At 56.8% G+C, this 14,031-nt stretch overlaps 7 protein-coding genes across 7 annotated transcripts; 4 read left to right on the top strand and 3 right to left on the bottom strand.

The window, feature by feature from the left end:
- Positions 1-249: 249 nt before the first annotated feature.
- Positions 250-2,833, top strand: LTR77_001856 (uncharacterized protein; the record flags this gene model as incomplete). The annotated part of the gene is made up of 2 exons (XM_064799115.1): positions 250-313; positions 345-2,833. The coding sequence occupies 2 exons, from the start codon at positions 250-252 to the stop codon at positions 2,831-2,833; spliced, it is 2,553 nt and encodes an 850-aa protein (XP_064663442.1).
- A 360-nt stretch (positions 2,834-3,193) lies between these two features.
- CRN1 (Coronin-like protein crn1) lies at positions 3,194-5,073 on the top strand (the record flags this gene model as incomplete). The annotated part of the gene is made up of 2 exons (XM_064799114.1): positions 3,194-3,297; positions 3,354-5,073. 2 exons carry the CDS (start codon positions 3,194-3,196, stop codon positions 5,071-5,073), a joined length of 1,824 nt encoding a protein of 607 aa, XP_064663441.1.
- A 613-nt stretch (positions 5,074-5,686) lies between these two features.
- On the bottom strand, positions 5,687-6,667 carry LTR77_001854 (uncharacterized protein; the record flags this gene model as incomplete). Its single annotated transcript, XM_064799113.1, has 1 exon — positions 5,687-6,667. The coding sequence occupies one exon, from the start codon at positions 6,665-6,667 to the stop codon at positions 5,687-5,689; it is 981 nt and encodes a 326-aa protein (XP_064663440.1).
- A 903-nt stretch (positions 6,668-7,570) lies between these two features.
- Positions 7,571-8,549, bottom strand: pin1 (peptidyl-prolyl cis-trans isomerase Pin1; the record flags this gene model as incomplete). The annotated part of the gene is made up of 5 exons (XM_064799112.1): positions 7,571-7,580; positions 7,754-7,870; positions 8,028-8,410; positions 8,461-8,484; positions 8,547-8,549. 5 exons carry the CDS (start codon positions 8,547-8,549, stop codon positions 7,571-7,573), a joined length of 537 nt encoding a protein of 178 aa, XP_064663439.1.
- Positions 8,550-8,841: 292 nt separating this feature from the next.
- Positions 8,842-9,430, top strand: RPB9 (DNA-directed RNA polymerase II core subunit rpb9; the record flags this gene model as incomplete). The annotated part of the gene is made up of 2 exons (XM_064799111.1): positions 8,842-8,933; positions 8,986-9,430. The coding sequence occupies 2 exons, from the start codon at positions 8,842-8,844 to the stop codon at positions 9,428-9,430; spliced, it is 537 nt and encodes a 178-aa protein (XP_064663438.1).
- A 643-nt stretch (positions 9,431-10,073) lies between these two features.
- On the bottom strand, positions 10,074-10,529 carry mrpl38 (54S ribosomal protein L38, mitochondrial; the record flags this gene model as incomplete). The annotated part of the gene is made up of 2 exons (XM_064799110.1): positions 10,074-10,375; positions 10,448-10,529. 2 exons carry the CDS (start codon positions 10,527-10,529, stop codon positions 10,074-10,076), a joined length of 384 nt encoding a protein of 127 aa, XP_064663437.1.
- A 622-nt stretch (positions 10,530-11,151) lies between these two features.
- On the top strand, positions 11,152-13,640 carry set9 (histone lysine methyltransferase Set9; the record flags this gene model as incomplete). Its single annotated transcript, XM_064799109.1, has 2 exons — positions 11,152-11,262; positions 11,322-13,640. The coding sequence occupies 2 exons, from the start codon at positions 11,152-11,154 to the stop codon at positions 13,638-13,640; spliced, it is 2,430 nt and encodes an 809-aa protein (XP_064663436.1).
- Positions 13,641-14,031: the final 391 nt, after the last annotated feature.

Raw genomic sequence — 14,031 nt, 5'->3', positions numbered from 1 at the left:
ATCATTACCTCCACCCCACCATATACGCTGCCCGCCCTTGCAGAAGGCATCTTGCATCATCGCTCCAGCTCGTATGCACGATCTGACTTCCGCTTACATCGCTAGTACTATTACTCTTCCCCTCATCTCCCGGTCGGAGAAACCACGATCATTGACCCGAGTGGTGGTATTATTTCCAGATCGCCGTTTGCGATGCAACACAGGCATTACTCAAGTTCTACTCTTAAGTATGCTCCAGAACCATTGCCGATGACGGCCAAGACGCAGGTACAAGTCTTCGAGTCTTCTTTCCTTAATCTTCCTTCACTGGCACGTTAGAATGCTCTCATTGTGGTATACAACAGGTCTCTTGCCCGTAGTGCTGGGCCAAGGCGGCCTGGTCATCAACCCAAAGAACGCCGATGATGGTAGCTCTGCTATCAAGTCAGTCCCAATGGACCTCTCCGGTCTCGTCAACAACCGCGCTTTTGCTATGACCCCAGGAGATGCAAACATTGATGGGACACACTCTGGCTACCCGGCAAAATATCTTCCTCCAGCGAACTTCACCTACTCTGGCGTCAACTACAACTTCCCACAGTACAAGGAGTCCGGCGATGACAATGTTCTCGCACAAGGGCAGACGCTCAAGCCGCCTCGAGGACGTTACTTTAGTGTGCACATGCTTGCTGCCGCGGAGTCAGCTATCGCTACTGGCTTCATCAATGCTACATACTCCGACGGCAGCGTTACCTCCGGGCCTGTGCTGGTGGATCCATACTGGGACTGGCCTTATCCGTATGGCGGGGATCTTGTCTTCCCGTACTACATGACCAATGAAAGCATTGACTACAATCGCTCCATGGTCTTCCAAACGATCAACTGGCTCGACTCGACGAAGGAGCTTACCAGCATCCAGTTACCGAATGTCACTGTGGGTGCCGCCAACGGGCCTGGAGGAGCGGCAGAAGAAACCAGACTGCACATCTTTGCTGTCTCCATGGTACCTGCTACTGCCTCTGGTATTGCTTTGGATGTACAGTATGCGCGCACCACGAAGTCGTGGATGGAGGGCACGAACAAGACCCAGATCGTGCAAGTCAACGTTAACAATGTCGGAGATCAATGGGTACTAGCCAACACCAGTGTCAAGGTCTCCGTCTCAGCGTCGGGACTCAGAACAGTTGTTCCAGGCATCATCAACCGCTTGCGGCCAGGAGATCAGGCCATGGTCCAAGTTGGCGTTGAGAACACGGAAGGTACTGCTGAGGGCACGACTGGACAAGCCACCGTCCAGATTCTCGGCAACGGTGTCCAGACGAGTCATACCTTCGACGCCACCTTCGGCATCCCGCAGTACGAGCCGAACTTCGAGAGCATATACAGCCATGAGCCGCCACCGTGGTACAACACTGGCAAGTTCGGCATCTTCATCCACTGGGGCGTCTATTCTGTGCCGGGCTGGGGCAACGTCGGTGACAATGAGACTTATGCTGAGTGGTACTGGTGGGCCATGAACTCGGGTCCAGACTATACAGGCAATATCTACCAGTACAACCTCGACACCTACGGCCCTAATCACGTCTACGACGACTTCATCCAGAACTTCACGGCTTCTATGTTCAATCCTAGGGAATGGGTAGATCTCTTCGCGGACGCTGGAGCTCAATACTTCGTGCAAGTCTCAAAACACCACGACGGCTACGCCATCTTCGACCTTCCGTCCAACGTCACCGAACGGACCAGCGTCGCCCAGTACCCGCATCGGAACCTTCTCCAAGAGATCTTCGACGCCGCTGAGCAGTATCAACCACACTTACACAAAGCTACATATTTCTCTCTTCCGGAGTGGTTCAGTCCGGCTTACGCTCGGTATGGCTTCGGCGACTGGCCTGGCGGCAACGCTACCAACCCCTACACTAACGAGACACTTCCTTACACCGGATTTGTGCCTGTAGATGACTACGTTACCGACGTCATCATGCTTGAGATGCAGACCCTCGCCGACATGGGAACAGAGATAATGTGGTGTGACATTGGTGGCCCCAACATGACAGCCGAATTTGCCGCCTCGTACTTCAACAACGCCGCGCAGCAAGGCAAACAGGTCTTGTTGAATAATCGCTGCGGTCTACCAGGCGACTTCGACACTCCCGAGTATGCGCGCTACGACGCCGTCCAGCCACGCAAGTGGGAGAGCAATCTCGGCCTCGACCCATTCAGCTATGGCTACAACCGCGCCACGCCTACTTCCGCCTACCTCACACCAAGAGGGATCGTGACAAGTCTCATGGACATCATCTCGAAAAACGGAAACTTCCTGCTCGACGTTGGACCCACGGCGAACGGCACCATCATCGACATCGAGCAGAAGAACCTCCGCGCTGCTGGGAAGTGGATTAACAGCCACGCCCAGGCGATCTTCAACACGACGTATTGGTTCGTTACGCCTGAGGAGGGCGAGGCGGTGCGGTTTAGTCAAAACCCGAATGCTTTTTACATTACTACACTGTACCCGCCGAACGGGACGTTGGTGTTGGATAGTCCGGTGCCTTATGTTGAGGGGGATGAGGTGACGGTTGTGGGTGGTGAGATGGCGGGGACAGTGGTGCCCACGAGGCTGTTGGGTAATGGGAGTTTGGAGATCACGGTCAGCGAGGAGGTAGTGGCGGCGGATGAGTATAGTTGGGTGTTCAAGATCCCGTTCGGAGGGGTGACGAGTACGTCCTCAGGTGGACCTTCTCCGAGCTCGAGCGTGGCGCCGAGTACCAGTGCAGCGGCTGTAGTGGCAGCATCTTCGTCGTGGGGTTGGAGAATTGGGTCGTTGGCTGTAATCATTTGGTTGATGGTGTAGATCGCTCGGATGTAACTCTCCTACGAAGAACACACACTCTTTGGGCCGCGAAAACACTGCTTGACCGCATGGAAGGTTCATCCTTGCTATCATAAAGAGAATACATGTAGTCCAAGACGAAATGGAGTGAGGTGGAATGCTCAAGCTGATCACGTGATGCCTTCATATCTAAACTGGACCCTGCATTTCCTCGTTCTCGCTTGTCGTCGAGCTCAGCCACAGGTCGAGATTCCATACCGCATTTGATACTCGATCCGTCTCACCATTGTCCCGTCGACTTCTCCCTTCTCCCACCTTCGACGATTGTACGGCGACAGCGCCCCTATCCACACCCTTCTGTATTGATAGCGACAACGAACAATGTCCGGCCGATTCGTGCGGGCGTCGAAGTATCGACATGTCTTTGGGAAGAACTCGCGGCGAGAACAATGCTATGACAACTTGAGGATCAGCAAGAATGCTTGGTAGGGAGCATACAATTGCAAAGGGGGTTGCGAAGATACTAATACAGTCCGTATAGGGACAGCAACATCGTCAAAGTCAACCCTAAGTACCTGGCGGTCAACTGGGAAGCGAGCGGCGGCGGCGCATTCGCAGTGGTACCGCTCGAAGAGCGAGGCAAACTCCCCGAACAGCTCCCGCTATTCCGCGGCCACACCGCCGCCGTCCTCGACACCGACTGGAACCCCTTCAACGACGACATAATAGCCTCCGGATCCGACGATGGCAAGGTCTTCTTATGGCAGGTCCCGGACAACTTCTCCCTCCATACGGACGCCGAAGAGCCGGCGGATGTCAAGCCAGTAGGCAAGCTGAGCGGACACTCGAGAAAAGTCGGACACGTGTTGTTCAATCCCGCAGCAGAGAATATTCTGGCTTCTAGTTCGGGCGATTACACGATCAAGCTGTGGGATCTGGAGGATGGAAAGGCGAAGCTGACGCTGAAGCACAACGATATCGTGCAGTCGCTGTCGTGGAGCGCCAATGGGAGTATGCTGGTCACGACTTCGAGGGACAAGAAGTTGCGGTTCTGGGATGTGAGGCAGGAGAGGCCGGCGCATGAGGTGCCGGGGCATGCGGGTGCGAAGAACAGCCGGTGTGTGTGGATGGGCGATCTCGATCGTGTGGTCACGACCGGTTTCTCGAAGATGAGCGAGCGACAATTGGGGCTATGGGATGTTCGAAACCCCAGCAAGCCAATTGGAGGGGACTTCCAATTTCTGGACTCGAGTTCTGGCGTGGGAATGCCCTTCTGGGACGACGGCTGCCATATCCTGTACATTGCTGGCAAAGGCGACGGCAATATCAGGTACTACGAATACGAAAACGACAAGTTCGAGTTTCTCTCCGAGTACAAGTCGCCTGAGCCCCAACGAGGACTGGCCTTCATGCCGAAGCGAGGCGTCAACACGCACGAGAACGAGGTTATGCGCGCGTTCAAGACCGTGAACGACGCCTACGTGGAGCCCATATCGTTCGTCGTCCCGCGACGATCCGAGACTTTCCAGGAAGACATCTACCCGCCGACCGTCGGCACCAAACCAGCAATGTCGAGCGAAGAATGGCTAAGTGGGAAGACCGCGCTTCCAGCAATGTGGTCAATGGAAGACCTCTACGAAGGCAAGAAACCCACCGAAGTCGCCGCAGCCCCGTCCTCCAAACCCACCACCACAGCCAGCGCACCCGCCCCAGAACCCGCGAAAGCAGCGGCACCACCGGAGCCCAAACCCGAACCCGCCGCGACCCCAACACCCGCGCCCGCACAGCCATCAGCTCCTCGTGAAATGCCAAAGATGGAAGACAACAAACAATCCATGGCCAGCATGGCGGCCAAGTTCGCCGACCGCGACGACGACGACGCCGACGCCAACAACGACGCCGACAGCAGCAGCTCGTTTGAGGAAGTGCAGAAACCCGTCGAGCGGCCTTCGACCAAGATAACCACGGGCGCAGCACCGCAGGAAGCAGCGGCGTTCACGGGTGAATCCATCTCCGCGGCGCCGAAGGCGACATCGCTTCCTGTCTCGGAGCTGGAGAAACGCGCACCACCCGCCGACGAGAAGAAGGATGAGAAGAAAGAGGAGGCAGCAGCGACCTCCCCACCTCCGACCGCCAGCGCAGCCGCAGGCGGGCTAAGAGATGTCCTGCAGGAGATCCGCGGGATGCTGATGAGTCAGGGCAAGGCGATTGAGGAGTTGAATAGTAAGGTCGAGCGGTTGGAGGGGAAGTTGGGGGATTAGGGGTCTGCTTTTAGTTTCTCGTCTGAGGCTGGAGGGGAGGGCGGTGGTGGTGCTGGTGGGGGGAAGAAGTGGTTGAATTTGAGGCGGGGGAGGGGGAGGACCAAGAGCTTTTTGGAGAGGTTGAGTGATTTGTGAGTGAGTTGGTGGTGATGGGGGGGTTTTGCTACGCATTGGATGATTAGACGGCAGGGAAAACAGCAGCAATTGAGCGCGAAAGCATTACAACGCAGTTTGTTTCGTTGGGTTTGTTATCGTGTCATGTCATACGTGCGGTATTCTGATGCTCTGTCCAGCAGACTGTCAGGATACTGTTGGTGTTGGGTCTGCGCGCTATCATACAATGTTGGTCCCGCCCATCTGTGTGCTTCTCTTCTCTGGCATTTACGTCGCTCTCGCAATCTTTTGTTCGTAGGGTCATGCCGTCGTTTAAGCATGCGTGATGGTCGTGTGTTCAACGAACGATAACCCCCCGCGTACAAACGCCACGCTGGCGACCCGGAAGCAAGAAAGTCACAGCCAACATCAACAACAGCTCCCCCAACCATTACGCCCTCCGCCTTTGAACCCCAGCGCTGAACCTCCGCTTCCCTCTGTTGCAGATCGCACCCGCCTCCTAAGCAGCCGGCACCCCCTTCTCCCCATCATCCGTCGCCATCGTCGTGACCCCACAACTCGTCGCCTTGATCTTCTCCTCCATCCCCCCTACCAGCGTTTGGTACGTATACACTTTCCCGTTCAGCCACTTGTTGAACTCCCACTCCTCCTCGCGCGAGATCTTGCCGTCGACTTGCAGCCACTTGAGCTCGCTTTTCATGCTGTCCCGGTAGCCTTTCAGGCGCATGAGGTCATTGTGGCGCAGGCCCCAGAGTTCTTCTTCGAGGGTGCTGAGGTAGGATTCCCAGGCTAGCTCGTTGGGGGCGCGGGTCGTGGTGGTGGATGGGCGGCGGCCGGAGAGGGGGATGAGTTGGCCGTTGACGAGGAGGAGGTCCGGGGCGGTGCTTTTCTCGGTGTCGGCGTTGAAAGAGGTGTTGTGGTATGGGGTGTTGACCGCGCGGGAGTCGACCGGCGTGAAGGGTGGGGACTCGAGGCCGCGCATGTCGACTGAGACATACGGCTTCGGGTGCTGGAGCGGGAGCTTGTAGGTGAGGGACTCTGGGATCGGCGTCATGTTGGTAGTCGTGGGAGTGAGGAGGGAGAAGGAGGATGCGGTGGAGTCTGCGCCTGTTGTCGTTGGACCCTCTTCAGACGGGCGGCGGCTCAGGAGGTGGTAGTGTGAGCTGCGCGGGTTCGTGCGGTGAGGGGCGTCCTCGTCCAGGCCTTGGATGCGGTCGACGGCGGTCATGATGGCGGCCTCCGCGTAAGTGAAGTCGTCCCAGTCCCTGAGCAGCTTGTGTGGTCGCAAGTGCGCCGCGTCTCCCTGGATCTGGTGTTCTTTGAGGTGGTGCATGGAGTAGGAGAAGTTGCCGATGCCGTAGTCCCCTGGACTGCGCTCTTGGGAAGTCGGGTCGTGGTTTTTGATATAGACGTCGCGACTCTCTGCCGTTTTCGCCCAGCCTGGGAGGCGGTGCTTTTGGTTGTGGGAGAGGCGGCGCATCATTCCAGTGTCCTTTGAAGTCGTCTTGGCGGTCTTCTTTGTTGTTGGTCGTGGTGAATTCTGTCCGGCAGCTGGGTCGAATATAGGTATAACAGGTGCTCAGGGAATGATTCCAGATTCTAGCAGTGACGTCGTCGTCGTGGTCAAGGAGCGTCTTCAAGCTTGTCAAGGAGTGTGGTGCAAGCAAGTAATGCCTGTCGTGTGTGTGTTGGTAAAAGAGTGTGGTTGCACAGTCGCAATGGCAGGAGTCGCAGAGGTCAGTATTTGAAGGTTTTCAAGCTCGAGGTGGCGTCTTCATGTGAAGAGGGAAGGAGCGTGGGAGGTCGTCCACAAGGGTCCACGTGATTCGTACAAACCGAAACAAAAACCGAAAGTGCGAACGAGTGTCTGCTTTCTAACGAGACCATCAGAGGGCGACAGAGGGGTATATCACGGTCTCGAGAGTGTTTGCGTGCGCGGCACTGCGGGAGTTGGGTACCGATCGTTGCACCGGGAGTCACTCCACGAGGATGATGTGTTGTCGTGTGACTGATTCTGTGTACTCGCTCCAAGTTGTTCAGTCGGATGCAATGCTTGTCAGATTTCCGAATCACAGTATTCAGGTATCAAGCGCAGGCACCCGTTTGCTGGTAAATAACAGCCGCGCAGTGTACGAAAACGTGAGAGCAACGTGGGTTTCTTTGTGCGCTCTCGAATCAATCAGGACGAAGTAAGAGGTAACACCTACACCTTGGTACCATGGTACACTAGAAGTATCATCCTCTCGAACTTCACCTTCTTGCTGTTCTACTTCCAGCATTTCGCTATATCGCTTTTTGAAAAAATTTGGGTTCATCAACGCTTGGGCAAGTAACACATCAACACGCGCGGCTGCAGCGTACCGCAGCCGGTAGACGTTGGACGTCACTCCAACCTAGACAAAGCATGGTCAGCGCCGCCAGCCAGAACAACGGTCGAGGTGGAATGTTGCGTGGCACAAGCAGCAGCCGCATTCGGAAGCGAGCTCCAGCACTTGACGGGAGCTTTGGTGGGAGCCGCATGGCAAGCTGCAGTCGGGGAAGAAGGGGAAAAACGGTCACAACATACCGCTCGATCAGATGCAGCCCGGAGGCGGTCTGGACCACGTTCGAAATCTCCGTCGGCTTCAGCGCAAAAGAGGCCTCCTCGAATTCCTTCTGCATGTCACCTTTGCCGAAAAAGCCACTGCGTACCTGCATTAGCCAAGCCTGTCCCCTGTCGTCGTGAGATGGATCTATCACATTTGCGGCTCGCGCGGCAATGCCCAGGATTGAGTGATCAATCTCATTGAAAGGAAATCGTAAAAATCCGCGATGGTGGGAATGGTAGTGGTAGTACTTACAGATCACCGCGCTTCCGCGCGGAACTGCAGTCGCTCTCCGTCGTCGCGACGTCGCCGAGACTAGCGGCGCCGGTCTTGATGCGTTGCTCGTGGGCGCGGATGATCTCCATGGCCTCGTCCTTGGAGCGCGTGATGTTGGCCTCGCGCCAGGAGGAGGGTCGGCGTGAGTCGCGGTGCTTGACCAGGAGATGAGCGCAGCGTATCTTGCCGTCGAGGTTGGTTGCGTTGGCGGCGCCGCTGCCGCCCAGGTTGGCCGTGTGGTACTGGCCCATGTAGTGTTTGAGTGTCTCGCTGTCGGTGTCGTTGGGCGGCTCCCATTTCGATTCCTTGGTGCTGGGGTTGAAGTAGTAGGGCAGGTTTTTGCTGTTGGAGTGGCGGACCTCCTGGACGAGTTGTAAGGAGATGTACTGATTCATGACATCGGTCTACTTACCCAGCCCGATGGCAGTCCTGTAGCCTGTGAGGACATAATGTTAGTACTGTAATGGCCTCTTCCCCAGACGGCTGGTGAAAGCTCACCATGGCTTTGCCGCTTTGTGGAGTGGAACTTGTCTTTGCCTTCTCCTTCACTCTCCCCACAGTTCTGGCCGGATTCAGGCAATACGTGGAGTAGTCGCTGGCAAGAATGTGAATTCGTGTTAGACGGTGTATTAGAGCCTCACCCAGCAACGTCGTCGGCAGGTGACAAGCGGGGTCAGTGCGAGAAGCGCCGGATTATTCACCAGCTTGCCCTCGATTTAGTCACCTTTAAGCTCGTCGCAGCGCAGCACACTCCGAACTCATCCTTCACCACACCCGCACCGAACAGCACACGATGGCCTCCTACAGCATGGCCGACTCACCAGCGCCCGAAGGCCAGAAGGAGGCAGAGTCCAAGAAGATCAGCTTCCGCTTCTGTCGCGAGTGGTGCGAACCTCACCTCCACTAAGAGCGCATCCAAAAGCTAAATACTTCACAGCTCCAACATGCTCTACCCGAAAGAAGACCGCGAGACCAACACCCTCATGTTCGCCTGCCGCACCTGCCACTTCAGCGAAGAAGCCGACGCCGCCTGCATCTACCGCAACTCGCTCAAGGAGACCATCGCCGAGACGCCGGGCAACGTGCAGGACGTGGCGCAGGATCCTACGGTGGGTAATCACAATCACAACAATAGCGACGATACTAGCATGTCCTTTGACTCGGCGATGGATACGATGGAGGACTCTGAGGGCGTCGACGTCGTGCCCGCCTTCTGCACCTTCTGCGGCCAGGAGATCTTGTGTCCGATCTGTGAGGGGCCGACGGATCGCGGGATCATGCTTGAAGCGGATGATCCTGAGGGGCAGAAGGGGGAGCAGGCGGTTGAAGATGAGAGGAGGGAAAGGGCGCTTTCTGGCGTCGGCGTCTTGGGGTCCTCGTAGTGAAACAAGGGAGGCAAGAGGAGGGAATCTACACCATACACACATCATATCGCGCTCTGTGCGGCTACTTCTGTTCTGCGCTTTTGTTCTTGACGTTCTGGGTCAGAAACATGTGCTGACGGATGTTTCTTGGGCATGTTCTAGCTCCCGCACGCCGAGATTGAATGCGCGAACTGCCAGGAGAGGGATGCCGTGTTCTTCCAGAGTCAGCAGCGGACTACTGAGACGGGGATGGTATGGCCTACATCCATCCTTCCATCATCCAAAGGCAGGGCTAATGTATGGATTCAGGCCCTCTTCTACGTCTGCTGCGCATGTCAGCATGTGTGGTCGACGCTCGATGAGGACAAGAAGTAGGACTCCTTGACCCGCGCGTCGACGGCATCTTCGCGGACACTTGCCGGAAACGAGGACGCCGAGACGAACGCCCTCCGCAGCGTCGAGCAGTGGAGGCTCGCGCAACGGACGACCAAGACATGACCCTGCTATTAGCGAAGGCGCTCTGGCGATGATGGTACATAGTCTTGCTTTTGGTACATGGAGTGGTATCAACACATCATATCCTCCAAACCCAGCTGATCTTCCATTCCCAAACGCCCTCGCTATGCCCCCCCCGTCCCGTCCACACTTATATACATATCCCCTACAAATGCATCGGCGCCAAACTCAATATCTTACTCCACCGCTTATCCCTCAACTCCCTGCCCACCACACTCCCCATCCGACTCCCAATCGGCTCGCCCCCCTTATTGATAAGCACGCACGCATTATCGTCGAACTTCACCACACTCCCGTCTTTGCGCTGATACTTCTTCGCCGTGCGCACGACGACGGCGTGCCGGATGTCGCCGCGTCGGACCTTGTTGGCGGCGGACACGGAGACGGCGCCTCCGGATTCGGGGCCGAAGTTGCGTTGTTTTTGGACTACTACTATTATGCGGTCGCCTGTTGGGAGGAGGGTGTTAGTGAGGGACAGTGTGAGGGTGTGAGGGGGGTGGGGGAGGGAGGGGTGCGTACCGATGCGGGCGTGGCGCTTCATTTTGAGGACTTTGACGCATTCGGCGACGGCGGCGCCGGAGTTGTCGATTACGTTGACCATGGTCTGGGAGGTCGTGTTAGCGGGGGTCGGTGTGGAGGAGGTGGTGTGGTAGTGGGGAGGGGGCAGGTACCTTGAGTTGGATCATTGTGGATGGAGGAGGGCAGCCCGGAGGCTTGGAAGGTTATGCGACTTCAATAACCCTCTCTGGCGGTAGCTGTGCACCAGATGGAATGGAGTTGCGATGTTCTTCTCGATGTCTTGAAGTTCGGACATAAAGTTGCAGGGATGATAGACGCGCTAGGATCGCGGCTAAGAAAGGCCGAGTCGTCGAGTAATGAGGTGAGGTTGGAATTCAGAGTGGCTGGAGGGGGGACATTGGACGGCGTCTGCTATTGTCGCGTGTGCTACAATACGACGCCCGTGTACTCTACGCGCTTCACCTGAACTGTCTGGACCACCCATACCAACCTGTCTCTGGAGTGTTTGCTAGCCCTTTGCTGAACAAGATGCGGTGATATACACAAAGCCGCGGACCAGCTGGACGACGTGGAATGGGGCTGTGAGACGAGGCCGTCCAACCTTGCTACTTCTGTGCCGCCTTCTACATTGACTGCAAGACCAGACGCTCTACTCTGTCATTACTACGCCGCTTGTCTGTATCACCACCTCGACCGGCGCAAACATGCCGCGCCAGCCTGTCGATCTGGAGGAGGCGCTGAAGAAGAAAGGAGGCCTGACGCTGTCGCAACTCGCAAACTACGACGACTTGATCACGGATACCCTGGTCGATCGGGTGAGCGCAGACTGTCCCTTATGCGCACAGCGACACGAAATACTGATCTTCTGCAACAGGTATACTACTGGTCCATCATCCGCAAACTCAAGGGCAACTACCACGCCTGCCGCGGTGTCCGCGAAGAACTGGTCTGTAAGATTCTGCAGGACAAATGCGTGATCGAGAAAGAGCCCGCCGAGGCGCACAAGGAGATTCTGGCGCTCCCGGGCATCTCAAAGTTCTACAAGGGCTTGGGCAGCGTGGACGAGAAGGACCACTTCGAGCGCCATCTGAGGAAGTACATCAATATTTACGTCCCAGACTGTCCGTTTGAGGTCGCGACGACGAATCGCTACACCATCACTACGGCGGAAGCATGTATCAAGGCGCGGAAGCACATCAAGCGGGGAGCGGAGATCAGATATCTGAATGGCATCCAAGTGGAGATGACCGAGAAGGAGGAGAAGGAGCTGTCCAGCCGGACGGACTTCAGCATCGTTCTTTCGAGCCGCAGGAAGCGGCCTTCGCTTTTCCTGGGTCCGGCGCGCTTTGCGAACCATGATTGCGATTCGAATGCGAAGCTGAACACGACTGGGGCGCATGGGATCCACATCATCGCGAGGAGGGATATTGCCCCTGGTGAAGAGATTACTGTGACGTATGGAGAGGACTACTTTGGCATTGACAACTGCGAGTGTCTGTGTGGGACCTGTGAGGGCTTGCAGCGCAATGGATGGGATCCGCTTGGTCCGGTTCTGCCGGACAGCAGTGATGAAGAGGATAGCGATGAGGAAGAAGAAGAAGCCCCTTCGAGCAGGAGGAAGCGGAAAGTTAAGGTAGAACAGGACAGCCGTTCGCCTTCGACTTTGGGGAAGCGTAAGCGCGGCGAAGATTCTGCCCGCTCGAGCCGGAATTTGCAGGCACGATCTCAGCACGAGCGAGCGCAAGATGAGCTGCGCGAGGATGCCTCACGCTCAAGACGAAAGGCGGCGCAAGTCGGCAAAGGAAGGAAACGAAAAATTGATGACGGATGGTTAAAGGACAATTCTCAGGCGGCCGCCGGTGCGGATGACGAGGTTCAGCAGGATGACGAGGGAGACCAGACTCAGACGCCGCAAAACGACGACTTGCTGGATCGCATTTTCAACCTGCTGACGTCGATCGGCGAACGTCGCTTGGGAGAGATGGAGTCTGGTCAAAGTACCCCTCAGGAAGCGAACGATCGCAGTCAGAGCAGCGGCGCCAGGTCGATGACTCCCCACGAACCTCCCTCGAGCTTCGAGGAGGACTCTGCAGGGCAGCAATCCGCACCAACGTACGCCAATGGACTCTCCCGGCCGAGAAGCGTAGACATGTCGCCTTCGAGGAAGCTTAGCAGCCCTACCAGGACGCTGAAACTCACTTCGCCCAGTAAGCGATTGCCACTGGTCAAGAAGGAGCGCAGCATGTCCTCCCTGCGCCACGTGACGAGCGCCGAAGACTCCGAAGCCGACATCTACCGCGTCCCTCCATCTCCCAGTCCACAGCCTGCACCAAAGCGAAAACGCGGCAGACCGCGGAAATATCCAAGACCAGAAGAGCAGCGCATCATCGAGGAGCCAAACACTCAATCCACAGCATCGAGCTCAGTATCGCCGCCCCACGACAGCTCCTCTGCGGCTTCTCAAGCATCCAGCTCCACATCCGTCGACTCGTTCGCCGCCGGCAACATCGCGTTTAATATATGCCAGATGCTGACCGATGACGGCATGTCGAAGGAAGAAGACGCCGAGCTCGACAACATCACGCAAGCCATCGGAGCTCTCGAGAGCAAGCAAGCGGCCAACGAACCCAACAACACCAAATATAACCGCCCCCGCCCCCGTCGCAGCCAACGCCACGGCGCCCCCGTACCATCCGACCTCGTCTCCCCCGTCGAATCCATCGAACCCGCCCCTCCCTCCCCTTCCACCACCTCCACCCCAGAAAAACGCGGCCCCATCCGCACCCCCGGCGACTACCACCTCACGCCCCTCCTCCTCTCCACCGCCTACCACCGCTGGGTGGAATGCCGCAACTGCGACGAGCTGTTCGTGCAATCCGAAGCCTATCTAACCCGCATCGCCTGCCCGCGCTGCGAGCGGCACAGTAAACTGTACGGCTATCATTGGCCGAAGACTGATCGCGAGGGGAAGGCGGATCGGGAGGAGCGGGTGTTGGATCATCGGACGATTCATCGGTTTATTGAGCCCGAGGAGGAGAGGGCGGAGCGGAAGGGGCGGAGAGGCTTGGGTTTGCTGGGACAAGGGGGGAGGGAGGGAAGTGGGAGTGCGAGGGAGGGGAGTGAGGAGGTGGTGGGTGGGGGGAAGAGGTTGAGGTGTACGGAGGAGAGGAGGAGGTTGAGGGGGACGATGTAGGTCCTCTCCTCTCCGGGTGGATTGTCGTTGTCGAGGGCTGTAGCGTGTGTAGTGGTGAGATGTATTGATATTTCTGCTCGTCTCGTAGAAAACTGTGTTTTCGGTCAAGCGTGGCAGCTACAAGCAAGTCGATCCGCATCGCAAGTTGAAGTAACGTTAGGCACAAAAACTGCCTTCTCCATGCCCCCAATCCATCGACTCAAACCACTGACCCCCCAACCCGAAACTCCTCTGCAGAGACGAGTGAGATCATTCGACGCCCCCTTTCCCTCCCAACCTCTAGCATGGTGCTGCTCCCACTGAGCACAGCAAATACCATCAGGCAAGCTTTCTCCGAGCAGAGCAGAATGTTGCATGTTGCATATCATACACTATCATACACATATCATAC

This window comes from Saxophila tyrrhenica, assembly GCF_035928015.1.
Source record: "Saxophila tyrrhenica strain CCFEE 5935 chromosome Unknown scaffold_2, whole genome shotgun sequence".
NCBI lineage: Eukaryota > Fungi > Ascomycota > Dothideomycetes > Mycosphaerellales > Extremaceae > Saxophila > Saxophila tyrrhenica.
The sequence above is the reverse complement of the archived record's forward strand: the minus strand, read 5'-3'. Positions and strand labels throughout refer to the sequence as shown.